The 25,715-nt window shown below is 36.6% G+C and overlaps 5 protein-coding genes across 6 annotated transcripts; 4 read left to right on the top strand and 1 right to left on the bottom strand.

The window, feature by feature from the left end:
* Positions 1-705: 705 nt before the first annotated feature.
* Positions 706-3,844, top strand: LOC103337832 (serine/threonine-protein kinase WNK8). Its single transcript, XM_008240994.2, is given in 7 exon segments — positions 706-1,371; positions 1,561-1,598; positions 1,716-1,943; positions 2,036-2,414; positions 2,504-2,906; positions 2,990-3,323; positions 3,325-3,844. Coding segments are annotated over 7 exon segments (1,830 nt in total). The 5' UTR covers positions 706-1,281; the 3' UTR covers positions 3,683-3,844.
* Positions 3,845-9,839: 5,995 nt separating this feature from the next.
* On the top strand, positions 9,840-11,810 carry LOC103344210 (uncharacterized). The gene has a single exon (XM_008247833.3). The coding sequence runs from the start codon at positions 10,414-10,416 to the stop codon at positions 11,200-11,202; it is 789 nt and encodes a 262-aa protein (XP_008246055.2). The 5' UTR covers positions 9,840-10,413; the 3' UTR covers positions 11,203-11,810.
* Positions 11,811-12,192: 382 nt separating this feature from the next.
* Positions 12,193-13,677, bottom strand: LOC103343828 (protein yippee-like At4g27745). The gene is given in 4 exon segments (XM_089041290.1): positions 12,193-12,630; positions 13,018-13,126; positions 13,253-13,315; positions 13,480-13,677. Coding segments are annotated over 2 exon segments (321 nt in total). The 5' UTR covers positions 13,111-13,126; positions 13,253-13,315; positions 13,480-13,677; the 3' UTR covers positions 12,193-12,402.
* A 132-nt stretch (positions 13,678-13,809) lies between these two features.
* Positions 13,810-14,949, top strand: LOC148915289 (putative serine/threonine-protein kinase WNK4). The gene is made up of 2 exons (XM_089041288.1): positions 13,810-14,008; positions 14,092-14,949. The coding sequence occupies exons 1-2, from the start codon at positions 13,825-13,827 to the stop codon at positions 14,784-14,786; spliced, it is 879 nt and encodes a 292-aa protein (XP_088897414.1). The 5' UTR covers positions 13,810-13,824; the 3' UTR covers positions 14,787-14,949.
* A 2,828-nt stretch (positions 14,950-17,777) lies between these two features.
* Positions 17,778-21,626, top strand: LOC103344456 (uncharacterized). Of its 2 annotated transcripts, XM_089041283.1 has the most exons (4): positions 17,780-18,178; positions 18,272-20,792; positions 20,914-20,989; positions 21,184-21,626. In XM_089041283.1, exons 2-4 carry the CDS (start codon positions 18,291-18,293, stop codon positions 21,480-21,482), a joined length of 2,877 nt encoding a protein of 958 aa, XP_088897409.1. In that variant the 5' UTR covers positions 17,780-18,178; positions 18,272-18,290; the 3' UTR covers positions 21,483-21,626. The 2 variants fall into 2 exon arrangements, with proteins under 2 accessions (XP_088897410.1, XP_088897409.1); XM_089041284.1 differs by having other exon boundaries at positions 17,778-20,792.
* The last annotated feature ends 4,089 nt before the right edge of the window (positions 21,627-25,715 follow it).

Here is a 25,715-nt window from a genome sequence, read left to right on the forward strand (position 1 = left end):
CTATTCTGAAATAAACAAAAGTCAAACACATTAGAAATTACATGAGTGGACTATGTGCTGACATTTACGTTCAAACAAAATAGAAGGCCATCAAATATATCAGAAAATATAGAAATTTAAAAATGGAGTGACATATAATGTTACTATCAAAATACATTCTCGTAGTCACAACAAGATAACCCATACATAGTACATTCGTGTATTATATGCGTATATGTACCTTTTAAAAAAAAAATACTTTTGTTTTTTTGTACACTATTCAATTTTATGAAAACATACTCGTTTTTTAACACAAATATATTATTCACATATTATACACGTACATACATGTATATCATGAGTATACACATATTCCTCAAAATCCAATTAATTTTCTCACCACAAAAGTTATCACTTATCAACACATCTTCAAGTTTTAACCTATACATTTATTTAATTTGATTTATTTATTTATCAAAAAATAATATCTGGAATATATAGTGCCTGCTAGAAGAATGCTAGTTTCTTCTTTTAGGTAGGTTTTCTAGAACGTCAAAGTAAACAATAATAAAAATAAAATACAACGCTCCAAGCTGAGCTGTCTTTCCCTAATCACTCTCCTAATTTCTAAATTAAACTAAAAACCCCCCCCAAAAAAAAAAAAAACTTAAAAAATTAATTTCCAAGTCCAAATCCCACCCAAAGACAGCGTGTACCATCTAATCATAGAAGGACTCAATCTCTCGATCCAAATAAATCAAAATCCCCAAATCCTAAACCAACTACAAAACGATGTCTTCTTCCCCAGCCCTACATTTACACCTCTCCTTCGTCCCTTTCCCTCGTTCCCAATCCTTAGGCTTCCCTCTCCAATCTCTCTCGCTCTCTCCGTTGCTCGCTTTCTCGTTTACAGGGTTTCTGTAGGGTTCCGAATCCCCAATTAGGCCCCTGCTCGCGGTTTTTGAGGATTTCGGGTTTCGTTTCTTGATTTGGTGGCGATCCAAATGATGCAGAGAGCGCCATGGCTGAGTCTCGGATAGGTTTAACAATGTGGAGCTCTGTCGCGAACCGGAATTCGGGTACGGAATTCAGGGATATGTGGTTTATCGGCTGCAGGTTTCGTCTTCGATCGGCGGTCGATTCGTACTCCGTGGCTTGCGAGGCATTTTCTGAACACCGTCTTCTTCTGATTCCGGTTGGGGGTACAAGCAAGCAGCTTTGATAGGATTTGCGAGGATCGTTTTCTGTGTTTTCGCTCTGAAGAACAAACAAAGTTGTTTCTTTGGGGAGATTGTTTTCGTTATGGATTCCTGTAGTGGTTTGGTTGGTGGAAAATCTGATTGTGACGATGGCGGCGTTGTGGAGAAAGATCCGACTGGGAAATACTTGCGGGTACCAATTTCGAATTCTTTTGACTCTCTAATTTTAGAATTTTAATTGTTTGTTTGTAAATGCATGGTGTTGGTTTTAGGATAGAATTTTTCATCTTCTTGCTTGCTTCTTCTTTATTTATTTATTTAATATTTAATATTTTTTATTTGGTGATAGAATTCTTATATGAATTTGTGTTTGTTCCTCCAGTATGACGAAATGTTGGGGAGGGGAGCATTCAAGACTGTGTATGCTTCTCTAACCATTTTCTGAATCGGTTTCTTTCTTGTTGGTTTCTAAGGTTCTAAGAATTTTTCATTTGCAAGTTTATTTTTGAACTTATTTGTATGCTCTGTAAAATGTAGATATAAGGCATTTGATGAGGTCGAAGGAATAGAAGTAGCCTGGTGCCAAGTGAATATTGAGGATGTTCTGCAGTCGCCAGAACAGCTTGAAAGATTGTATTCGGAGGTTCATCTTCTGAAGTCATTAAAACATCAAAACATCGTTAAGTTCTTTAACTCTTGGGTTGATGATAAGAACAAGACCATCAACATGATAACAGAGTTATTCACTTCCGGGAGTTTAAGGCAGTGAGTTTCGCTGACTTTTTTTATTTTATAGCAATTCATGTTTTTACGTGGCTTACATTATCAAATACTAATTGCCACTGGTCTGGATTTAGGTACCGAAAGAAGCATAAGCATGTTGATATGAAGGCCATTAAGAACTGGGCAAGGCAGATTCTTCGAGGCTTGCACTATCTGCATTCACACAATCCTCCAATTATTCATAGAGATTTGAAGTGTGACAATGTATTTGTTAATGGAAATAATGGAGAAATTAAAATTGGAGATCTTGGGTTGGCGATAGTTATGCAGCAGCCTACTGCCCATAGCGTAATTGGCACCCCGGAATTCATGGCTCCAGAGCTTTATGATGAGGAATACAATGAACTTGTCGACATCTATTCTTTTGGCATGTGCATGTTAGAAATGGTGACTTGTGAATACCCTTATAGTGAATGTAAAAATCCAGCACAAATTTACAAGAAGGTTACCTCTGTAAGTTTCTGATCGCCTGCATTATGAATTTCCTCCAGTTTTTTGTTTTACTAAGCAGTTGCCTAATGTTTCTCATAACTTTGTTTCAGGGTATAAAGCCTGCTTCACTCAGTAAAGTGGAAAATCCTCAAGTCAAGCAGTTCATAGAGAAGTGTCTAGTTCCAGCATCTATGAGATTGACTGCGACAGAGCTCTTGAAAGATCCATTCCTTGCAACTGACAATTTGAAGGAGCGTAGTTGTGATCTTTCGCAACTACCCAATCTTGTGCCTAAGTTGGTGAACTTGCCACAGCCCGAAGCTCGCCCTATGGACTTAGATACTAACGACCAGAAGTTTTCTATTGGATCTTGTAGGAAAAGTGTCAATGAAACTTCTAACTCTTCAGCTCTGGAGTTTGGGAGGTTCACGGAGAATAATGAGTTCAGGTTAAGAGCTGAACAAAATACGGATAATACCGTCTCTTTAACTCTGCGCATTGCTGATACCTGTGGTAAGTGCATCTGCCATGAAAATGGGTTAATTGTTTCCCCTTATTTTTCATGAAGTGAACCCGAATGTTATTTGTCTATACAGGTCGTGTGAGGAATATCCATTTTGAGTTCTACCTTGATTCTGATACTGCAATGTCAATTGCTGGGGAAATGGTTGAGCAACTTGAGCTTTCACATGAACATGTCTCTGTCATAGCTGAGTTAATTGACAAATTGATTATGAAGCTTGTACCAGGCTGGAAACCTTCATCCGAAAGTTCATCATGCGGAGCTAACAGTTCATGTGGGGATCATCCTGCACATCAAAATATTCTGTCACCATTGGCATATGCAGAAGATCAAGATAACCAAGCATCAATGATTTCAGATACCTCAGCCTGCTCAGCCGAGTACAGCGCCCCTAATGCCTCATGTGCGTAATGTCAAAGTTTCAGAATCAGCCAAGTACAGTTCTGATGAATTCTGCACAGGTTCAGATGGGTACGGTTCCAGTCCGGATTGTATGGTTCAGGGCGGGCTCAAGGAGAAGAGCTATGAAGCTGGTTCTGGTGATTCTGTTGTTATGAATGACGCATGTGCTGACATGTCAAGCATTTGCTCCTTATCTGAGTTGTCTCTAGTGGACAAAGATCGGTATGATGAGCTGAAGGGGGAGCTTGTTGCTATTGATGTGCAGTATCATCAATGTCTTCTCGAACTCTTGAAGATGAGGGAAGAAGAAATTCAGAATGCCAAGAAGAGGTGGATAGAAAAAAAGAAAATAGCTGTTAATTAATGTACTATTTTGTCTTCCTAAGGTGTTTTTTTTTTCGGCTTTTTTTCTTTTCCTTGTTAACATTCATTTGATTCTTGTATTTTTTTTCCTTAAGAAAACGCAGGGATCTGTTTTGGTACAGAATTTGTTTTACGGTTATTAATGAATATGGTTTTTGTTCCATGAGTTCTGACTGTTTTATTTCATGTATAAACAATTGTATTATCATGAGATTATGATTTTTTTCCCTTTATTATTGTGTCTTATATTTCTCTTAAGTATTCAATTACCATGCTATTAAAATATAAAAATACGTGTCCGTTCTATATTTGATAAATTATTATAGATTTTAGAAAAGATTTGTAATCGTTATCTCTTTTATGGTCTCTTCGTTATATCTATCAATATATTTTTATTAATTAGAAAGGAGATTATTTACTTATTTTAATTAGAGGAGGATTCGAATGTTGACTTCTTACATCATTAGAAAAAGGAAAAAGAACGAATAGTGAAAGATGATTTCATTGAGAAACCGATTGACAACAAAAATTGTGACGAATACCTTTTGTAATTTTTTTTATTCATCCAAAGAAAGAGAATGATTTGATATTAAAATAAATAAAACAGTGTGTGAGAGATATCATACTTCCATCTAATTTAGAGTTAGACTATCGCTTGTACTAAAAAAAATAACACAGTATATACGCTTAATTATTCAATCAAAACCTTCAGAAACGGCAAAAGTTGTCTTGCTCTTTCCTTGTTCATTTGTGTAATTGTGTCCTTACATTCTTCCAAATGGCTGGGGTGCTTATTTTCTGACTTAACCAACAAGCTCTTTTTTTCTTCAATTTACTTTCATATTGACCATTGTTCATCTGTTTCGTTTGAACTTGTGAAGCAGGTGGTGGCATTTTGTTTTCTTGCTAAATTTTCGCTGAGTAAGGTAGGTTATGAAGTGGCAGTTAGCCCAGCTATTACTGAAGAGCGAGAAAAGAAAAGAAGGTAAACGCTATGTGGAGTCATTTCAAATGCCTTGGTGGATGCTGCTTCATTTGATTCTTGTAATCTTTTACTTTTTTTCTCTGTTGAAGATGTAGAGAAATTTTGCTCTCATATTACTGTTTTATATTACGCTACAAATACAGAGTTGAAAACTTGAACACAATAAATATGCATATCAGATGTCTCTCTCTAGTTCAGAGATGATTAGTTTTCCGGTGGACAAGGGAGTGGTTGCAATCCCATATCGTTTTTGTCTAGAGATACTTGAGAGAATTGAAATATTTTGTTATTATCATATGAATCCATCTTGTTGCTAATCAACTTATCTATCAAATGATATCTTTGTGACTTTTTTCGTTTCATCTTATTCGTAAAAGGGTAAATTTCATTTAGACAAATTTTTCTCTTGTGGAGACAAATCAATGAAAATATTAAAAATTGGAATTTTACCTATGAAACTTTCAGAGCAAAGAATACAAAAATATAATATGTATGTTAATAGATTATAGAGTGATTAATTTTGTCATATCTTTTTTTATTTTATAAATTTACTATGAATATTCCATTGATTCCGGTGTGCTTGGATGGCCATGGAGTGGGATTGATTGGCCTTTGACTGGTTGGTATCTTGATTAGGGGATGAGAATTTAGAACGGGTGGGTAAGTGTTTGCATTCAAGTAGTGCCCTTTTCAGTCTTTCACTTCATGCATGCCACGAAATCATGAAGCGACAGAGCTAGTAATTTTTTCAGTCTTTTACATTTGTTTACATCCGACGGTATCGCTCGAAATTTGGGTTGGATCCTATCAACTTGGTATCAGAGCGTTAGGTTAAATTCTTGTAGACTCGACATCTCGTGTGCATCTTTATTTTAATGAAGTGTTTAACGTGTCATTAAGTTATTTTGCTTTCTCGGCATAGATGAGTTTAAGGCATCAAGAAATGTCTGAAAAATTTGTTGAGGTTTTCATATGAAAAATGTAGTATACACGTTGAAAATAAACGGTTCAGGAGGAATTATAATTAGAGACATAAATGTAGTATACACGTCTAAATATTTTTTTTGATACATATCTATTATTTTTTATAAATATTATGGTATTAAACTATACCAACTACAACATTTAAACAAAATCCAACCTTAATCAACCATGTCATTTTATCGACGAAAAAAAAATTATCAACCATAACATATTGGCATGAGGAAATTCCCAAATATATATCTAAAATATTTGGAAAAATCATCTAAAAACCAAAAAAAATAAAAATAAAGAGGGGACTGGAGGGAATAGGCACCACAGAAGGACTCGTATGTACAGAGGATAGGAACTGGAGAGTAGGTCTATTCGTAGAGAGAGAGAGAGAGAGAGAGAGAGAGAAATTGTTTTGCTTGAACAGCTTTAGCTTCACTCGAACTCAAATCACTTACACAGAGAAGAAGCACAAGAAATTCATAGCAATGGAAACCAAATCAGACGGCGGGCTCCGAAGCTTTCTCCGAATCGGGCGAATCCGGAGCCGACCGACCAACCCGAACCCGAGAACTTCAGCCCCATGGATGAGATGGGAAACCCATTGTCTGTGGTTCGGGCTATGGTTGCGGTTTGCTTGCTTGAAAGGGTGCCCTTTTCGCGGGTTGACTCGTTGGCGGTTTTGAGAAAACTTGAGGGGACCAGAATGCGACTTCGGAGGAGAAGGCGGCGCTGCGAGAGCTCGGAGGACAGTCCGGGGCGATATTGGCGGTGGAAATGGCGTTGAGGTCAATGGCGGAAGAGAACGGTGGCGTTGAGTTGGAGGAGTTTGTGGTGAGTGGCAAGTCGAGAGTTATGGTTTTGGGGATTGACCGGACTCGGCTGATGAAGTAATTGCCTGAAAGCAAGCAGTTTCAGAGTCAATATTCGAATTTGGAAGATGGGAATGGGAATTTGAATCAGAATCAGAGTCAACAGCAAGTGGTGACTAATGGGGTTGATGGTAATGGTGGTGGAGTGTTTGGAATGGGAGGGCCTGGTTCAAGGCCAATGCAGGACATGTGGATGGGACCTAATGATACCCATATGGCCGGTTTGCCACCTATGTTTCCTGGGAGTGGACCGCCGGGTTCATTGATCTGCCCAAGGGGTGCTCCTAGTCCTAGAGTATGGGCATGATGGGAATGCCTAGAGGGATGAGTGGTGTTCCTCCAATGCATAGAGCTGGTAGTTTGGGGCCAATGCAACAATGGATAGCCCCAATTCGATGTCTCATAAGCCTAGGAGTGAAAAGGAGGAAATGAAGGATCTTGAGGCATTGTTGAATAAGAAGACTTTTAAGGAGTTACAAAAATGAAAAACTGGTGAGGAGCTTTTGGACCTGATTCACCGGCCAACTGCTAAGGAGACTGCTGTGGCTGCCAAGGTTTGTCAAATGTCAATACTTTCACTTGTATTGTTCTTAATAGACTGCTGGAAAGCTGGTATATGTAAAAAAATATTTCCCGTCTGCTATTTAAGCTATAAATAGGATTAAGATCACAAATGGTGATGTGTTTTACAATACTAAAGAACATGACTTGTCATACAGGGTATGTCACCGTAATGCCACAACCACGTGATCTTACTAATCAAGCCCCAAAATTATAACACATGGTGGCAACAGGTTTATTACTAAATATACACGTGCTAAAACACGGGTGGATTGGTAACACTGCATAACACCGAAAAATTACTTGGAACCAGAAGGACCGTTTATGCTTTTAGACTTTATAAGTATTGATGTGATATTTTTAAATTTTGTGTTCTCTTCTCTGCTTATTGACCAAGAGCACCAAAGCAATGATTTTGGGTTCTGTAATCAATGAGTAGGAGGCTTGTGGTGAACATATTATTTTGCTTACAGTTTGTTCTTTGTGTTATAACTGGGACTCAATTATTCGATTGACTCATTGCTTGGGCATAAGAAATGCTAAAACTGGGGTTGGCTGTATCAGCAGGGAAGTCTGAAGTCAATTGATGTCTTTTTTTGTTTCAGTTCAAGACTAAAGGTGGTTCACAATTGAAGGAATACTGCACATCCCTAACAAAAGAGGACTGCCGGCGCCAGTCTAATTCCTTACTTGCATGTGAGGAGGTCAGTAAGAAGTATAGTCTATTGACTGTTTACGAGTGCAAAACATGCCTTTGATCGTGACTTCTTAAGTCTTGAATTTAATAGTGATCAGAATGCTGCCTCTTGAGTATTATTTTGTTCGATGTTGTACAATTTCAATTCATAGCATGCGTCTAGTTTAAGTTTTATGTTTTGCACTGGGGTCTCTCAACTACCTAATAATGTGCTGAAATGATCTTGCTAGAAAGTGTAACCAAACTAAATGATTGAGCTCCGATTTAATGTTGGCTTGTAGCATCCAACTTTAGAGGATTGCATCATTGGATTTAGTTTTGCCTGTTTCCGAAATTGAAATTTATGTGCACACTGGCTATTTCAGTTCTATTAAGAGGTGGCGATCTGGAACTGTTTGCTCGCATGCACAATACTCACGCAGGGTATGCTTTATTGACTAACTGCCTGTAATCGTTAAATGAAATTCCTTCGTTATTGTTGATCAACAATGTTGTATGTTGTGATTTTTTGCATAAATTTATAACGAAACCGGTGACCATCTGAATCTAGCATGGTCTTGGGTTTTCCATAGGTTAAAATTTCTTTAATAGTGCAAGTAAGCAAAGCTCAGTATCATGCTAATGTGGGTAATAACCCTTTTCCATATTTATAAGGTCTGTACGATTGCTTGTTCCTTTTTTTTCCTTTTGCATTCGACTTCTATTGTTTTTGGGGGTTTTCTTAGAACCAAAGGTAAGTGTGAAGGGTTAAGTCAAAAATGCAACTCTTTTAGTAAGAAAAGTTGAGTATCATGCTAATGAGGGTATATAGCCATTTTAACCCTTTCCCGTCCTAAAAAGCCTTTACCATCGTATTTCTCCACACACAAAAAAGCCTTTACCATAGTCTATTCTCTCTTGTTTTCTGTGGGGCCTTTACTTGAAAATCAGGCTTTTATGCTTTATTCTGAACTGTTTTGTCCCAGGTGATGTCACTCGGTAATCAACTGTTTTCTTCAATTTACTTTCATATTGACCATTGTTCATTTGTTTTGTTTGAATTTGTGAAGCAGGTGGTGGTATTTTGTTTTCTTGCTAAATTTTTCTTTTAAGTATGGTGTAGGTTATGAAGTGGCGGTTAGCCCAGCTACGTACTACTGAAGAGAGAGAGAGAGAAAAGAAGAGAAAGTGAAGACTATTCTGAGTCATTTTGCTTCTACTATTACTAATGGATATTTTCTTGTTCCATGAGTTAACAAAGTTGTAGAAGAAAAAAAATGAGAGAGGTGTTGTTCTGTAAGTGCGCCACGTATTGTATGAGGAAGTTGCAAAGTATTTTACAATCTAGAAAGCAGAGACCAGTTGAAAACCAGAGCTTCTTGTGGACGAGGGAAAGGGAGCCATCATCAACAAAAAGAGGATGTGATCCAGGGAGGTTGTGTGTGGCTGGGGTAGGGTGGGGGTCTCTGAACTTCATTATCTGTCACCAACTGTCAGGCATTATAGGAATAAAGTTAGTGGAATTAATTTCCAATTCCCAATTAATGTGGTTTTTGGTTGTTGTTTAATTTTATATGACTTATTTTCAGTACAAAAACAAAATTCAGAAAAATAATCGTATTTGTCAATGCATCTGATAAAATTAAATTCAAACAATTAGGCCTTTGATTTCTTCCCTGAGATCTTCCTATTGACGGGGACAGGAACTTTTGGGCCAACATGTACAAATTGGAAGGCATCCCATGTATAGAAAACTCAGGGAGGTTGTTTCCTTAAGAAAACTCAGGGATCTGTTTCGATACATAATTTGCTTTTACGGCTATTAATGAATATTTTTTTGTTCCATGAGTTCTTGACTGTTTTATTTCATGTAAAAACAATTGTATTATCACGAAATTATGATTTTTTTTTCCTCTTTATTAGTGTATATTATCTTTCTCTCAAATCTATAATTATCATGCTATTAAATTCACGTACGCGTCCGTTATTGGAGAAATTATTATAGATTTTAGTCATCTTGAGACCTTTTTTAGACTTCAATTAAAGATTCCTAGTCATCCTAGTGGTGCTGGGGTTTGTTATTTTCGTTTTTAGGCTAGGATTCCTATTGATGCTAGGATTTGTTTTGTCGTTTTTAGATTAGGATTCCTAGTAATTCTAGGGTTTGAAGTAGTATTTATTTCAAGCTTTATGACTCAAAACCAGATCTTGTGAAGAGACAAAAGGGAAAGACTCAAAACCTAGCAGCCACCAGGTACACAAGCTCTCACTTCGAAAGGGGGAGAGAGAAAACCCTTCTCACCAACTACTTCGAAAGGGGAAATTTAACACCGTTAGATGTCTGTTAAGTGGTGTGAGTATATTTGAAACATTGGACTCGGTACCAATCTAAACAGCGGACTCCAATATTTGAAAGACCCGTGCCTTCTTTCCTCCATTGCTCTCTCCCTCCATCTCTCTTGGTTGAGGCAAAACTCCAACAAGAAACCGGGGAAAGAAAGTCCAACAGAGAGGCAATTCTGTGATCGGAGCTTCTGTCTGAAGAAGCCAACGGATCGCCAATAAGGTAGAGCAGGATTTTACATTGAAACATATACAAAGTTCTGTGAGTAAGTTTAGATTGAAACATATAAAAAAACCGCTGGGTTATTGTTGTTGTTGAGGCCATGGCACTGGCTTTGGTTGGAGCGGCTGCCATAGGAGCACCCTTCGTAGCGCTGTATGATGCCGTTATGGAATCGATGGGCAGGACTGTTTTGCAGTATAAACCCCTCCTTGGAGATTTGAAATTCACTCTAGAATCTCTACGGCCGCGCATCGTCCAACAGATAGGAGATCATAATGTGGAGTTAGGCCTCCCGAACGACGATATTGAGAGCCTACAAAGACAAATGGAGGAGGGCATAGTGCTTGTTAGGAAGCTGTCGAATATTGGTATGTGGAATTGTTATGCATGGGGCAGCTGCAGCAACTGCACAACGCCTAGTTACAGCGACCAACTTGTTGAGTTGGATAGGTCTCTTAGAATACTGTTAGAGATATTGAAGCTGCAGGAAGCAAGGGATGTGAAGGAGGTCTTGCTTTTGGCTAGGAAGATCCATGACAAACAAGATGAATTGGAAAGAAGAATGTCAGATTTGCTGAAAGTGCTGCAGGAAGCAGGGGATGTGGGAGGGTCTTCAGGAAGCAACACAGGCACGACGATACAGCAAGGAAACGAAGGGAATGGAAGGCGTCAAGTGGTGCCATTAGGCGGAGTAGGAGGGAGTGGAATACTGTTAAAGAGATTGAAGCTGCAGCAAAAAGAGGATGTGAAGGCCTTCTTGCTTTTGAATAAGGAAATCCGCGACGCACAAGTTGAATTGGACAGGAAAATGTCAGATATTCTGAAATTGCAGCAGGAACCAAAAGCTAACAGTTGTAGGACAGTTGGATCCAGCGCTAATAGCGACTAAATTGAGGAAGATAGTTTCTAAAACAGAGGTGATATCAGTTGGCCCAGCCAAGGAAGAAATAAAAGAAGATAAGAAAGAAATCTTACTATGAAAGAGAAAATGGAAGACAACAAAGAAGAAAATTTAGAGAAAATTTTTACTATGAAAGAGAGCAGGTGATAAAGGATGCTATAATCTTGTTTGTACCATTGGGTACAGCCTGCAGCATTGCGTGAACTAATTTCGGATCAAGGGACTCGGCATCCAACGTTGCTTCTGCTTCAGATGCCAAGAATGTAGAGTTTTATGATCAGATACGTACAGTTTTGATCGATGCTGTAAAGGTTCAGATAGGTAGGTAGGGTTCCAGTCCTGATTGTATGGTTCATGAAGTAGCTCACTCTGCTATCTCGTATAAATAGAGAACTTCTAGCTTGCCAAGCATTTGTTCCTTGTCTGAGTTGTCTCTAATGGACAAATTCCAAAGAAAGGGTACCCAGCAAAACAGAAAATAGTTAACTGGTGTACAATGTTCCTGCTTGGGTGTTTTTTATTTCCTTTTGTTCTACAATATTCATTTGATTCTTGTCATTTTTTAACTTTTGGAAATCCATTTGCTTTTAGGTACATATCTGCTGTGATTATATGTTGGTTTGTTAGCGGTAGTCAGTTCACGACAAATTTCCCTTCTTTTTCCCTCCTCTTAAAGCAGAATCTCTTTTTAACCTCGAGTTCTTGATAGTGGAACTTTGACACTTTGCAAGTGAAGAAGAAGGATCTGCTTTATATATTTTGTACAAATTTGTAACTAGCAACAGATTTCTCCTATCCAGCACAAATTTGTAATTCTTCATCAGCAAATTCTTGTTCTTATTTCCCTTCATTCTACATTCAATCATCAACTTCTGTTGAAGTGCAAAACCCATTGGCATCCATTGAAACACGAAGGTTCTATATGCAATGAGTGGAACAGAAAATTGTGTGCAAAATTTCAAATTTAATTCCATAAGCTAAACTGAAAGAGTTATTCACAATTTATAAACAAAATCAATCATCCCCAATACAATATTCACATGAGGAACACGAAATGAATGCTCAACAAGGAACAATAATTGATATTTCCAATTGATGAGATTTCTTGAACAAGATGAATAGAAGCATGAGCATCCCATACACTTACATTTAACATGCAGACAGATGAACTAAAAGCCTCCATACATACTACCAGTTTTCCTGGACGATTTTTGATTTCTCAAGTACGAATTTCCCTTCCTTTTACTTCTGCGTTTCCTCATAGGCTCACTCGTACTTCCAACCCAGCACCTCATGGCAGTCGCAGCAGGAGACGTCAGCAACAGTGTGCAGACCAGTCATGAGTTGTCTGTTTTCTTTTGGCCGGACTGTAATGTTCATTGCATGTGAAAACAGAAAGGCTCGACCATTTCTACCCTATGATTTAGCCTTTAGGAAAAGAAATAGCCGAATCAAGTAATGTTCTTGCAATCCTCTCATCATAGTCACATCCAGAACAAGACTATCTAATATACACATTAACCAAATCAATACAATGCAGAACATAAAAACCCTCAACCAAACAGAAAACAACTACTTGCCTCCTTCCCTTGGCTAATCAAGTTTGAATTGAGTCTTCATTTCAACTTACACGAAGGCTAAACTTTTATTCCTCATTTCTTCCAAAATCGTGACAAGTAAACGTCTATTCATTTCATTTTAAAGAACAGATTCTCATTAGCATATCAAAGCAGGTCTCTTTCTTAATGACAGACAATCAAAAGAAGCACAACAGCTTAATCAAAGCAAAGCAAAGTTCTTCACCTGCAAGGCTTTAGAAATGACATCATCATGAAGGGCAACACGGTTTCTGCAATTACAGCAACTATACAACCTCGACCCAACAAATTCCGCCATCAGAAATCAAGACCCTCTGCTACAGGGCATCCAAACATTTGCATATAAAGCAGCAATCAGCATCACTTTTTAGTACAATCAAAATTGAAAATCTAAAAGAAGCATATGTAAATACAAAACTCAAGAGCAACAAGAAGCTCACCTTTTCCTCACCAGATAATGGTCCGCTATAAAATTGGCTATCAACTAATCTTGGACGCAATTCCTGTTGACAAAACAGGGCAGTGATTACGTGGAGGATCAAACAACTGAAACCAACGATAAAGAGCTGTAATGGTGATCAATCAAGCCATCAATGAGGCCCAAAAAGAAGTAAATGGCAATTGGTAAAGAAAGAATTGCTGTGAGAAAAGTAAAAAGAATGGGTACCTTTTCATCTGATAATTGTGGGTGAGTGTCCGATAGCATGGGTACCTTTTCATAAATCTCCCAAATTATCAGATGAAAATGTGCACTTCACTGCTCCATATATAAATATTTTACAGTTACTGTGGTTATGAACTTGCTGCTGTTGATCCTTGTGGTGGCAGAGTTACATTCTCTTATTATACAAGCATTTTCTTTCAGACTTTTCGTTCATCTCTGCTTTCTTTTTCTTTTTTTCAAATCTTATTATGATGCTACATTTAATTGAAGGAGCGCAGTTGTGAACTTTCGCAATTACCCAATCTTGTGCCCGAGTTGGTGAACTTGCCATAGGCCGAAGCTCGCCCTATGGATGTAGATGCTAACGACCAGAAGTTTTCTTTCGGATCTTGTAGGAAAAGTGTCAATGAAACTTCTAACTCTTCAGCTCTGGAGTTTGGGAGGTTCACGGAGAATAATGAGTTCAGGTTAAAAGCCGAACAAAATACGGATAATACCGTCTCTTTAACTCTGCGCATTGCTGATACCTGTGGTAAGTGCATCTCCCATGAAAATGGGTTAATTGTTTCCCCTTATTTTTCATGAAGTGAACCTGAATGTTATTTGTCTATACAGGTCGTGTGAGGAATATCCATTTTGAGTTCTATCTTGATTCGGATACTGCAATGTCAATTGCTGGGGAAATGGTTGAGCAACTTGAGCTTTCACATGAACATGTCTCTGTCATAGCTGAGTTAATTGACAAATTGATTATGAAGCTTGTACCAGGCTGGAAACCTTCATCCGAAAGTTCATCATGCGGAGCTAACAGTTCATGTGAGGATCATCCTGCACATCAAAATATTCTGTCACCATTGGCATATGCAGAAGATCAAGATAACCAAGCATCAATGATTTCAGATACCTCAGCCTGCTCAGCCGAGTACAGCGTCCCTAATGCCTCATGTGCCGGTAATGTCAAAGTTTCAGAATCAGCCAAGTACAGTTCTGATGAATTCTGCACAGGTTCAGATGGGTACGGTTCCAGTCCGGATTGTATGGTTCAGGGCGGGCTCAAGGAGAAGAGCTATGAAGCTGGTTCTGGTGATTCTGTTGTTATGAATGACGCATGCGCTGACATGTCAAGCATTTGCTCCTTATCTGAGTTGTCTCTAGTGGACAAAGATCGGTATGATGAGCTGAAGGGGGAGCTTGTTGCTATTGATGTGCAGTATCATCAATGTCTTCTCGAACTCTTGAAGATGAGGGAAGAAGAAATTCAGAATGCCAAGAAGAGGTGGATAGAAAAAAAGAAAATAGCTGTTAATTAATGTACTATTTTGTCTTCCTAAGGTGTTTTTTTTTTCGGCTTTTTTTCCTTTTCCTTGTTAACATTCATTTGATTCTTGTATTTTTTTTCCTTAAGAAAACGCAGGGATCTGTTTTGGTACAGAATTTGTTTTACGGTTATTAATGAATATGGTTTTTGTTCCATGAGTTCTTGACTGTTTTATTTCATGTATAAACAATTGTATTATCATGAGATTATGATTTTTTTTCCCTTTATTAGTGTGTCTTATATTTCTCTTAAGTATTCAATTACCATGCTATTAAAATATAAAAATACGTGTCCGTTCTATATTTGATAAATTATTATAGATTTTAGAAAAGATTTGTAATCGTTATCTCTTTTATGGTCTCTTCGTTATATCTATCAATATATTTTTATTAATTAGAAAGGAGATTATTTACTTATTTTAATTAGAGGAGGATTCGAATGTTGACTTCTTACATCATTAGAAAAAGGAAAAAGAACGAATAGTGAAAGATGATTTCATTGAGAAACCGATTGACAACAAAAATTGTGACGAATACATTTTGTAATTTTTTTTATTCATCCAAAGAAAGAGAATGATTTGATATTAAAATAAATAAAACAGTGTGTGAGAGATATCATACTTCCATCTAATTTAGACTATCGCTTGTACTAAAAAAAATAACACAGTATATACACTTAATTATTCAATCAAAACCTTCAGAAACGGCAAAAGTTGTCTTGCTCTTTCCTTGTTCATTTGTGTAATTGTGTCCTTACATTCTTCCAAATGGCTGGGGTGCTTTTTTTTCTGACTTAACCAACAAGCTCTCTTTTTCTTCAATTTACTTTCATATTGACCATTGTTCATCTGTTTCGTTTGAACTTGTGAAGCAGGTGGTGGCATTTTGTTTTCTTGCTAAATTTTCGTTGAGTAAGGTAGGTTACTGAAGAGCGAGAAAAAATAGAAGGTAAGCGCTATGCTGAGTCATTTCAAATGCCTTGGTGGATGCTGCTTCATTTGATTCTTGTAATCTTTTACATTTTTTCTTCCGTTGAATATGTAAAGAAATTTTGCTCTCATATTACTGTTTTATATTACGCTAGAAATACAGAGTTGAAATCTTGAACACAATAAATATGCATATCAGATGTCTCTCTCTAGTTCAGAGATGATTAGTTTTCCGGTGGACAAGGGAGTGGTTGCAATCCCATATTGTTTTTATGTTTTTTTGAAGTGGTTGCAATCCCACATTGGCTGCTTAGATAAACCTTATCTGTTTTTTCCTATATAAAAGCTTCATTCTAGGATAGCAATGTTATCATAGGCTTCATACTTCTTGTAGCTTGTGCACTTACGAATCTTTGAGCACTTGTGAATGAGCTGTGCACCCTTCTTCATGTAAGTGTTATAAAATTCTTTCGTTCCTTTTTGAGAGATGCAATACCTTGTTATATTCTGCTATCTCTTCTATAAGTGGTTTGTGTAGAGTTCGTTCACGAGTGCTCTAAGATTCGTAAGTGGACTAGCTACAAGAAGTATGAATATACCAACAAACTTCTAGATTAGATGAATCTCTTTAAGTGCTCTTAAGTATACTAAGAGTGCAATTAGTAAGCAATGTGAGAAAGAGCTTAATTTCCTTAAGTAATACAGAGGTTGTGATCAAGTGAATGAAAGGGAGTAATTTGATACAAAGTGTAGGTTGTTGTGCAGTGCCTGAACCTTCATCAGCTACAGTTGCATTAAATGTACATGGAACACAAGATGTGATCCTTGAGACGTTTGGTTCATCAAGGAAAATAGAGGAAGGGGTCAAGCTAGTTGACGGGAGTGGTGTGGTACAATTACCAAATGATTAAATTGAAATTAAAGGTTCATGTGAAGTGGTTGAACCTCCACCGCATGTGGTTGCATTTGATGTTCTAAATGTGCAGGGAACAAGGAATGGGAATGAGACATTTGATTCAACAACGAATATGCAGGGAACAGAGATGAGAACGAGACCTTAGTTTCACTAAGGGAGGCGGCAGACAAACAAATTAAGGGGATAAGGGTCGTCGAAATCCAAGCTGCGGATGTCCAATTGAAGCTCTTAGATTTGATGATTGATTCCAAAGACAACCAGCAAGGAATGGACATGGAGCAGAAAATGGTGTCTGATAATTTCTCATTCCAACAAGAAAGAAAATAAAATCATCCGCCCTCAAATACTTAAGCAATTAAAAGTTTATACGTAAATACATATAATAATTCAATGATTCTATCTAAATCTAAAAATGTATTCATTATGTTGTTTTCTTTTTCTCTTTTGTACTGGTGTGCAATGTTAAAACACTATTTATTGATTTGTCTATCCATCTGATAAAATTTGAAGGCATGGACCCATGAGATCAAATGAAATCATGTCCATTCATTTAAAACTATGGTCGGCTGTAAGAATAACAAAAACATGTCGGTCAATGTGGTCAATAATTTCTTACCTAATAAAAAATGTGGTTCATAATTTCTAGCTCATCTACTATCCCCAAATTTGTAACCAATACTAAATCAAATTCATTTCGCTAACTTGGGATCCAAAGAACAAAATACTTGTGGTGGGCGGACAGAGAGATACAGCGGCGGTGGTGAACGAATTGAGTAAGGTAGGGTATGAAGTGGCAGTTAGGCCAGATGTTACTGAAGAGAAAGAAGAAGAAAAGAAGGTAGACGCTATGCAGAGTCATTTCAAATGCCTTGGTGAATGCTGCTTCATTTTATTCTTGTAACCTTTTACTTCTTTTCTTCTGTTGGAGATGTAGAGAAATTCTACTCTCAGATTACTGTTTTATGTCACACTACAAATACAGAGCTGAAAACTTGAACACAAAAAAACCAACTTCAACTTTAGACTGCGCCTCAGTCTATGATTTTTATGCATAACAACCCAACTTCAACTTTTACAGCACAGATGTGTTTCATGCCCCGCCCTTTTTTTATTATAGCTTTGGTACATAATTTTGCTTTTAGCCACTAATAAATATTTTATTGTTCCATAAGTGTTATTAGGTAGAGAAATTTACAATCGATTTCTATATGATGTACAAACCTCAATCGCAAAAAAATAAATAAATAATAAAGTGTGAGAGCGTGTCCCGTTATAAATCATAAAGTAGACGACGGGAAAGTGATCTGGTATTTGAGGACGTATGATTGGACACATACGAGTCTATAAAGCGGAGTCCAGTTGACTGACTCTTGAGCTAGTCATCACCTGGTCATTTCTGCCTCAACTGAATACCAGAGCTTCTTGTGGACGAGGGAAAGGGAGCCATCAACAAAAAGAAGACGTGATCCAGGGAGGCTGGCGGTCTATGGACCCAAGAACATTCATATTTGCTTAATGATCAGTCACCAGCTTCCACCGGGTTTGAGTCTAACTCATCTGCTTGGTAAAGTTTAGATTGATTGAAACGAATAAAAGTTTTCTGACTTTTGTATTGTTGGGTTTTTGTTGGTAGTTTTGTTGTGAACACAATCATGGCACTTGAGTTAGTTGGAGGGGCTGTTCTAGGAACAGTTTTTGCTGCCCTGCATGATGTTGTTAAGGTAGCCTTGGGCAGGACTGTTATGCAGTTCAAACCCCTCCTTGGAGATCTCAAGTTCACTCTAGACTCGCTAAAACCACGGATCATCCAACAAATAGGAGAGCATAACTTGGTATTAGGTCTCCCAAATGAAGAAATAGACAGGCTTCAACAACAAATGGAGGAGGGTGTAGAACTTGTTGGCAAGTTATCAAAACTTAGTATGTGGAACTGCAGCATCTGGTGTAATTGTTGCAACTGCACAAAGCCTAGTTATACAGACAAACTTGTGGAATTGGACAGATCTCTTAGAATACTATTGGAAATATTGAAGCTGCAGGAAGCGAGGGATGTGAAGGAGGCACTGCTTTTGGCAAGGAAAATTCATGACAAACAGGATGAATTGGACAAGAAACTATCTGATTTACTAAAAGTGCAGCAAGAAGCCGGGCTGAGAGCGCATGAGGAATTGAATGGCCGGGAATTTTCAAGAAGCAATAATTCACATACTACGGGGCAGAAACGAATAGAAGGGAATGGTGTGCAAAGAACTGCTCTAGGAACAGTGTTTGGGGTGCTCTTTGGTGCTGTTATACAAGTGAAGGACAAGACTAAGATGTTTAAGCGCATCCTTGGATATCTCAAATCCACGTTAGATTCCTTAAAACCATTACTGGAAGAGATAACAGAATATAACAAGGTACTGCATCTTCCCAAGGAGGAACTAGAGAATTTCACCATACAAATGGAGACGGGGGTAGAGCTCATTCACAAGTGCTCTAAGGTTCATAAGTGGGCTAACTACAAAAAATATGAATATACCAACAAACTTCTTAGATTGGATGAATCTCTTCAAGGATTATTAAGTATGCTGAGAGTGCAGTTAGCAAGAGATGTGAGAGAGAGCTTAGATTTCGTAAGTAATACAGAGGCCGTGATCAAGCAAATTGAAGGAAGTGATATGGTACAAAATGATCAAATTGAAAGTAAAGGTTGTTGTGTAGTGCCTGAACCTACATTGGCTACAGCTAGATTGGATGTATTGAATGTGCAGGGAACACATGATGTGATCACGGAGACCTTGGTTTCAACAAAGAATATGGAGGAAGGAGTCAAGCTAGTTGAAGGGAGTAGTGTGGTACAATTACCAAATGCTCAAATTGAAATTAAAGGTTCATGTGAAATGGTTAAACCTCCATCGCCTACAATTGCATTGGAGGTACTAAATGTGCGGGAAAAAATGAATGTGAAGGAGACGTTGGAATCGGCAAAGAGTATGGATGCAGGGGTCAAGCTAGTTGAAGGGAGTGGTGTGGTACAAAATCAAATTGTAGCTGAACCTTCATCGCCTACAATTGGATTGGATGTAATGAATATGCAGGGAACAAGAGATGAGAAGGAGACCTTGGTTTCCGTAGGGGAGGTGGCAGACAAGCAAACTGAAGGGACAAAGGTGGTTGAATTAGAAGCTGCAGCTGCTCAAAGTGAACTTCCGTCATTTGAAGTTGGATTGGATGTAATGAATATGCAGGGAACAAGAGATGAGAAGGAGACCTTGGTTTCCGCAGGGGAGGTGGCAGACAAGCAAACTGAGGGGATAGAGGTGGTTGAATTAGAAGCTGCAGCTGCTCAAAGTGAACTTCCGTCATTTGCAGTTGGATTGGATGTAATGAATATGCAAGGAACAAGAGATGAGGTGACCTTGGTTTCCGTAGGGGAGGTGGCAGACAAGCAAACTGAGGGGACAGAGGTAGCTAAATTAGAAGCTGCAGCTGCTCAAAGTGAACTTCCTTCATTTGCAGTTGGATTGGATGTAATGAATATGCAGGGAACAAGAGATGAGAAGGAGACCTTGGTTTCCGTAGGGGAGGTGGCAGACAAGCAAACTGAGGGGACAGAGGTGGTTGAATTAGAAGCTGCAGCTGCTCAAAGTGAACTTCCGTCATTTGCAGTTGGATTGGATGTGCCTTTAATGGAATTGAAGAGGAAGTTTCTCACGGATCAGGTGCCAGCGCTTGTGATAACAGGTCCTGAAGGTTGCGGAAAAACCACATTAGCCAAACAGTTTTGTCAAGACGAGGAGGTCAAAGATAAATTCAAGAGCAATATCTTCTTTGTCCCTGTTTCGAAAGAGCCCAATTTGGACCTTGTTGTACAAAAAATGTATCAGCACAAGGGTTCCCAGACACCTCTGTTGCAAGGCGAAGCAACTGCAGTTGACTGGCTGCAACATTTTCTGAATGAAACAGGACAACATCCTTCACTGTTGGTCCTGGATGATGTCTGGTCTGGATCAGAGTCCCTTCTTGAAAAACTTGATGAACTGAAAAACACAAACCACAAGATTTTGGTGACATCAAGGTCTGAATTTCCAAGATTTGGCTCTCCATATTATTTGGAACCCCTGAATGATGAAAGCAGAGTCACAACTTCTGAAAAATATGGCTTAGATAAGGTGCTTTTCCAACTTTAAAATGCTTTATTTTTTAAAAAATAGTTTCATCTTGACAATCTTGTCAAGACTATGCAAATATGTCTCTGTACCATTACATTTCCTTTTGGTTAAACTGATGCAGGTGGTTTTGAAGATAGAGGGCGCTCTTGACCAAAGAACAAAGCAGAAAGTCATGAAAAATGTCAGCCGGTTTAATGGTATTTTACTTTATTTTTCTTACTAAGAGTTTTGTTTAATGCGCTTCAAGATCCAAAGACAAAGAAGTTTCTTTTTTCCTTAGTGCCATATGATATGTGAAATTGAATAGATCAAGTATATACATGTTTGCTGCTTCTGTTTTCTTTTTATTTTTCATTATTTTTTTAAAATTTCCGCTGATTTTGATGAACAGGGATTGAGTCGATCAGTGTGGATTCTAAGGAACAAAAGCTAGCAGTGGTAGGAAGAGAGATGGATGTAATTGGAATGTTGCGTTCGGTTAGGAAGATAGTTGCGGCGGACATAGTATCAGTTGGCCCAGCCAAGGAAGGCAAGGCAGTTGGCCCAGCCTTGCAAGACAAGGCAGTTCGCCCAGCCTTGCAAGAAAATAAAGAGAAGGACGCTGCTGATCCATCTGCAGTGCCTTATGGAACTTGGACACGTGCACATTGGGCAATGGAGGAAGATCCTAACGCATGTCCAATCTCCTAATCCATCAGGTCTATATTAGGCTTTGGAAAATTTGTTATTGATATGCAGTATGGTGAGCTAAGGGGCGTTCCCAATTAATGTGGTTGTTAGTTGCTGTATATTTTTATAAAATAAATATATAAAAACTTCAAGTCGATTGCACAATTGACTTATTTTCAATACAGAAACAAAGTTCAGAAAAATAAAGAGCTTACATGTAACAGTGTTTAGCGATTTGTCAATCCATCGGATAAAATTAAATTCAATGAATTAAGCCTTTGATTTATTCCCTGAGATCTTCCCATTGACGGGACATGAACTTTTGGGCCAACATGTACAAATTGGAACATGAGATCAAATGAAATAATGTCCATTCTTTTAAAACTATGGTCGGCTGTAAGAATAACAAAAACATGTCGGTCAATGTGGTCAATAATTTCTTACCCAAAAAAATGTGTTTCATATTTTTTTTCATTGATCAGGAGATGATTTTTTCTTTTTAATTGATGGAGGAAACTTCGAATTTTGACTCCTTCCAAATACCTAAGAGGTAGTTTGTGAAAGATGATTTCATTGAGAAACCGATTGACAACAAAATGGTGACAAATACAATTTCTATTTTTTTTTTATTCATCCAAAGAATGAGAATTATTTGATATTAAATGACTAACACAAAGTATATATGCTTTAATTATTCGATAAATAAAAAAAACCTTGTTCATTGGTGTTTCATTGTTCATTTGTGTAATTGGTGTTCTTACATTCTTCCAAATGGCTGGGGTGCTTTTTTCTGACTTTACCAACAAGCTATCTTTTTGTTCAATAATTTCATCTTGACAATTGTTCATCTGTTTTGTTTAAACTTGTGTTGTGTAGCAGCAGGAGGTGGTTTTGAAGGTAATCAGTACTAGCACTTATGACAAGAAATTTAAGAGAATCGTTCGGGCTACTATCGCTATAGATGGTGTTTTATTATCTTCTTGTTCCTACCTAGTGCTTCTTGTGTTTTTTTTTTCCTATGTGTGTGTTTGTGTATGTTCATTTTTTGGTTGATTTCAACAAAAAAGGGGTCAATTCGCTAACTTGGGATCCGAAGAACAAAATACTTATGTTGGGAGGGCAGAGAGATACAGCCAAAGTGGTGAACGAATTGAGTTAGGTAGGGTAAGTATAGGTTGTTGTGCAGTGCTTGAACCTCCATCGGCTACAATTGCATTGGATGTATTGAATGTAAATGTGTGAGAACCTGTAAATATATATATATATATATATATATTTATTCATACTACATATTAATTATTAATTAATACGAATTTTTCTTATTTAAATATTTATTGTGAAGACTTATATATTATTAAACCTTAAGTCTAGTATGAGATTATCCTTTAGTTGAAAGATGACATCATTCTTGTTTTCCACGTGTGACTAGAATTGGTTTTAATCAAATCATCATTGCCATGCCACCTTGCATGCTAGTAACAAGTGGTGTTGTGATATCATTGGCAACAGGTGGATGACTCACATTATTCCCTTATTTTTCTATCCTATCTTTTAGTGGTGGTGTTGTGCTATCATTGGCCAAAGGGAGATAACTTACATTATTCCCTTACTTTTCTATCTTATCTTTTGGTGGTTTAACCAAAATATAGTAAATTGAGCTTAGACCCATAAAATTCATTTTAAATCACCTACAACCCTTCCCTTTATTTTTCTATTTAAAATACCCAGTTTTTTCAAATAATATCCGATGACTAGGATCCAACAGAGCAAGTTACCTAATATAACTTAAAATCTAATTTATTGTATTTTTCGAATTCCAAAACTACCCATGTTTATAAGTTAATGTGTTATGGGGGGTGTAACTAATGACACACGTTGAATTTGGAAAGATCTCCAAATGGTTGTGATGGATGTAGGAATTAATTTAGAAACTTATTTGAAATTAAATATTAAATTTGTATTAGTAATCAATAGGTGATCTTTTTAGTTTATTTAATAAAAAATTTATATTGTTTTCCTTTTATGAATTATATGACTAGTAATCTATTTTATTATGTTGTTGAAAAATAATTTGATAATCTATTTATATATTTTTTTTAAATGAACCTATTTTTTCTCTAAATAATGTACCTATTTTTTTCTCTAAATAAAGCACCTATTACTTGTTTTATAAAAAATAATTTGATCATCTTTTTATTTATTTTTTTATGAAAATAATTTTTTTTAAATGAACCTATTTTTTTTCTCTAAATAATGTACTCTCTTTTTTTTTCTCTAAATAAAGCACCTATTACTTGTTTTATAAAAAATAATTTGATCATCTTTTTATTGTTTTTTTTATGAAAACAATTTTTTTTTAAATGAACCTATTTTTTTTTCTCTCCAAATAATGTACCTATTTTTTTTCTCTAATAATGTATCTAGTAAAACAATTTACCTAGTATAATGAACCTATTTTTTTGCTAAATTTTGTATCTATTTGTTTTCTAAATAATGCATCTATTACTTGTTTTATGAAAAATAATTTGATAATCTATTTATTTTTTGTTTTATTTTTTGTTTTAAATGAACCTATTTTTTCTCTAAATAATGTATCTATTTTTTTCTCTCTAATAATGTACACCTAGTAAAACAATTTACCTAGTATAATGAACTAATTTTTTTAATCTAAATAATGTACCTTTAATTTATAAAAAATGTGCATAAATTTCAATTATACAACTTACCTATTTTCTATAAATTATTGTGTACCTATTTTTAATTTATGAAAGATTTACAGAAATTTCAATTACAAAGTAATTGACCTAGTTTAAAAAAAATTTATTTTGTTAAATAATATACCTATATTTTTATACGTATATATATATATTTTTTATATTTTATATTTTTCATGTGTACATTATTGGATACATAATTTACGTAATTTTTTTTTTGTTTGCAATTTTAGGGGCCGAAATGTTAGAGGGAATGACAACCAAAAGAAATGGGGTGATTGATATTCTATTAATAGGGAGTTTTAATTAAAATTATGACAGTTAATGAAATGCTTGGTATAAAATATACCATGAAGTAGTGTTAGAGAGAGAGAAATATATATATAAGGAAGAAAAAGAAACAATATGAAGAGCGTGTGTGTTGTCTTGCAATATTTCATATTTATCATGGTGAATGAGTTATGTAATGTGTTCTAAAAGTTCTTATTTTGTGATAAATGTGAAAATCATGGATTTATTCTATTTACAAATCTCTCTCTATTTTCAAGTCAAGAATGTCTAATTTGTGAAATATTTCACACAATATATATATATTATGTGGAGTTTTTGTGAAGTATGTATTATTCATGGAACATGAGAACTTCAGTGATGGGGTATCCGAAAGATAAATGTACTAGACGGGGACGTAAGGCAGTGAGGCCAATAGAGGTCACGGACTGGGTACAATTTGTAAAGGATAACCAAGATATGAAGTAATGATGTGATATGATTTGGATTGTATATCTTTTTATTATATTTTTCTAGAGTGTGTAAAATGACATTTCTTACCTAAAACATGTGGTTCATAATTTCTAGCTCATCTACTATCCCCAAATTTGTAACCAATACTAAATCAAATTCATTTCGCTAACTTGGGATCCGAAGAGCAAAATACTTGTGGTGGGTGGTGAACGAATTGAGTAAGGTAGGGTATGAAGTGGCAGTTAGGCCAGCTGTTACTGAAGAGAAAGAAGAAGAAAAGAAGGTAGACGCTATGCAGAGTCATTTCAAAAGCCTTGGTGGATGCTGCTTCATTTTATTCTTGTAATCTTTTACTTCTTTTCTTCTGTTGGAGATGTAGAGAAATTTTACTCTCAGATTACTGTTTTATGTCACACTACAAATACAGAGCTGAAAACTTGAACACAATAAAAACCAACTTCAAGTTTAAACTGCGCCTCAGTGTAGGATTTTTATGCATAACGACGTCGTATAATATGTTACTTTGTTAGAAAAGAGACCAGAGCAAAATGTATAGTGGGAGAGTTAGGATTAAAAGCTCCGGAGTGGATCAAGTCCTTTCTGAATTTTATTTTATCTTTCCTTTTTAGACTTCAATTAAAGATTCCTAGTCATCCTAGTGATGCTGGTGTTTGTTATTTTCGTTTTCAGACTAGGATTCCTAGTAATTCTAGGGTTCCAAGAGTTTAATTTCCTCCTGGTGATGCTACGATTTGTTTTTTCGTTTTTAGACTAGGATTCCTAGTAATTCTAGAGTTTG

The sequence above is a fragment of the Prunus mume genome, linkage group LG7, assembly GCF_029339155.1.
Source record: "Prunus mume cultivar Tortuosa linkage group LG7, ASM2933915v1, whole genome shotgun sequence".
NCBI classification, from domain to species: Eukaryota; Viridiplantae; Streptophyta; class Magnoliopsida; order Rosales; family Rosaceae; genus Prunus; species Prunus mume.

Excerpts from the sequence above, each read along its gene's own strand:
- LOC148915289 (XM_089041288.1), top strand. The coding sequence starts at position 13,825 with ATGGATGTAGATGCTAACGACCAGAAGTTTTCTTTCGGATCTTGTAGG. Across the intron at positions 14,009-14,091 it reads GCGCATTGCTGATACCTGTG|GTCGTGTGAGGAATATCCAT; the intron begins GTAAGTGCATCT and ends TTGTCTATACAG.
- LOC103344456 (XM_089041284.1), top strand. The coding sequence starts at position 18,291 with ATGGCACTTGAGTTAGTTGGAGGGGCTGTTCTAGGAACAGTTTTTGCT. Across the intron at positions 20,793-20,913 it reads AAAAATATGGCTTAGATAAG|GTGGTTTTGAAGATAGAGGG; the intron begins GTGCTTTTCCAA and ends AAACTGATGCAG. Across the intron at positions 20,990-21,183 it reads AAATGTCAGCCGGTTTAATG|GGATTGAGTCGATCAGTGTG; the intron begins GTATTTTACTTT and ends TTTGATGAACAG.
- LOC103344210 (XM_008247833.3), top strand. The coding sequence starts at position 10,414 with ATGGCACTGGCTTTGGTTGGAGCGGCTGCCATAGGAGCACCCTTCGTA.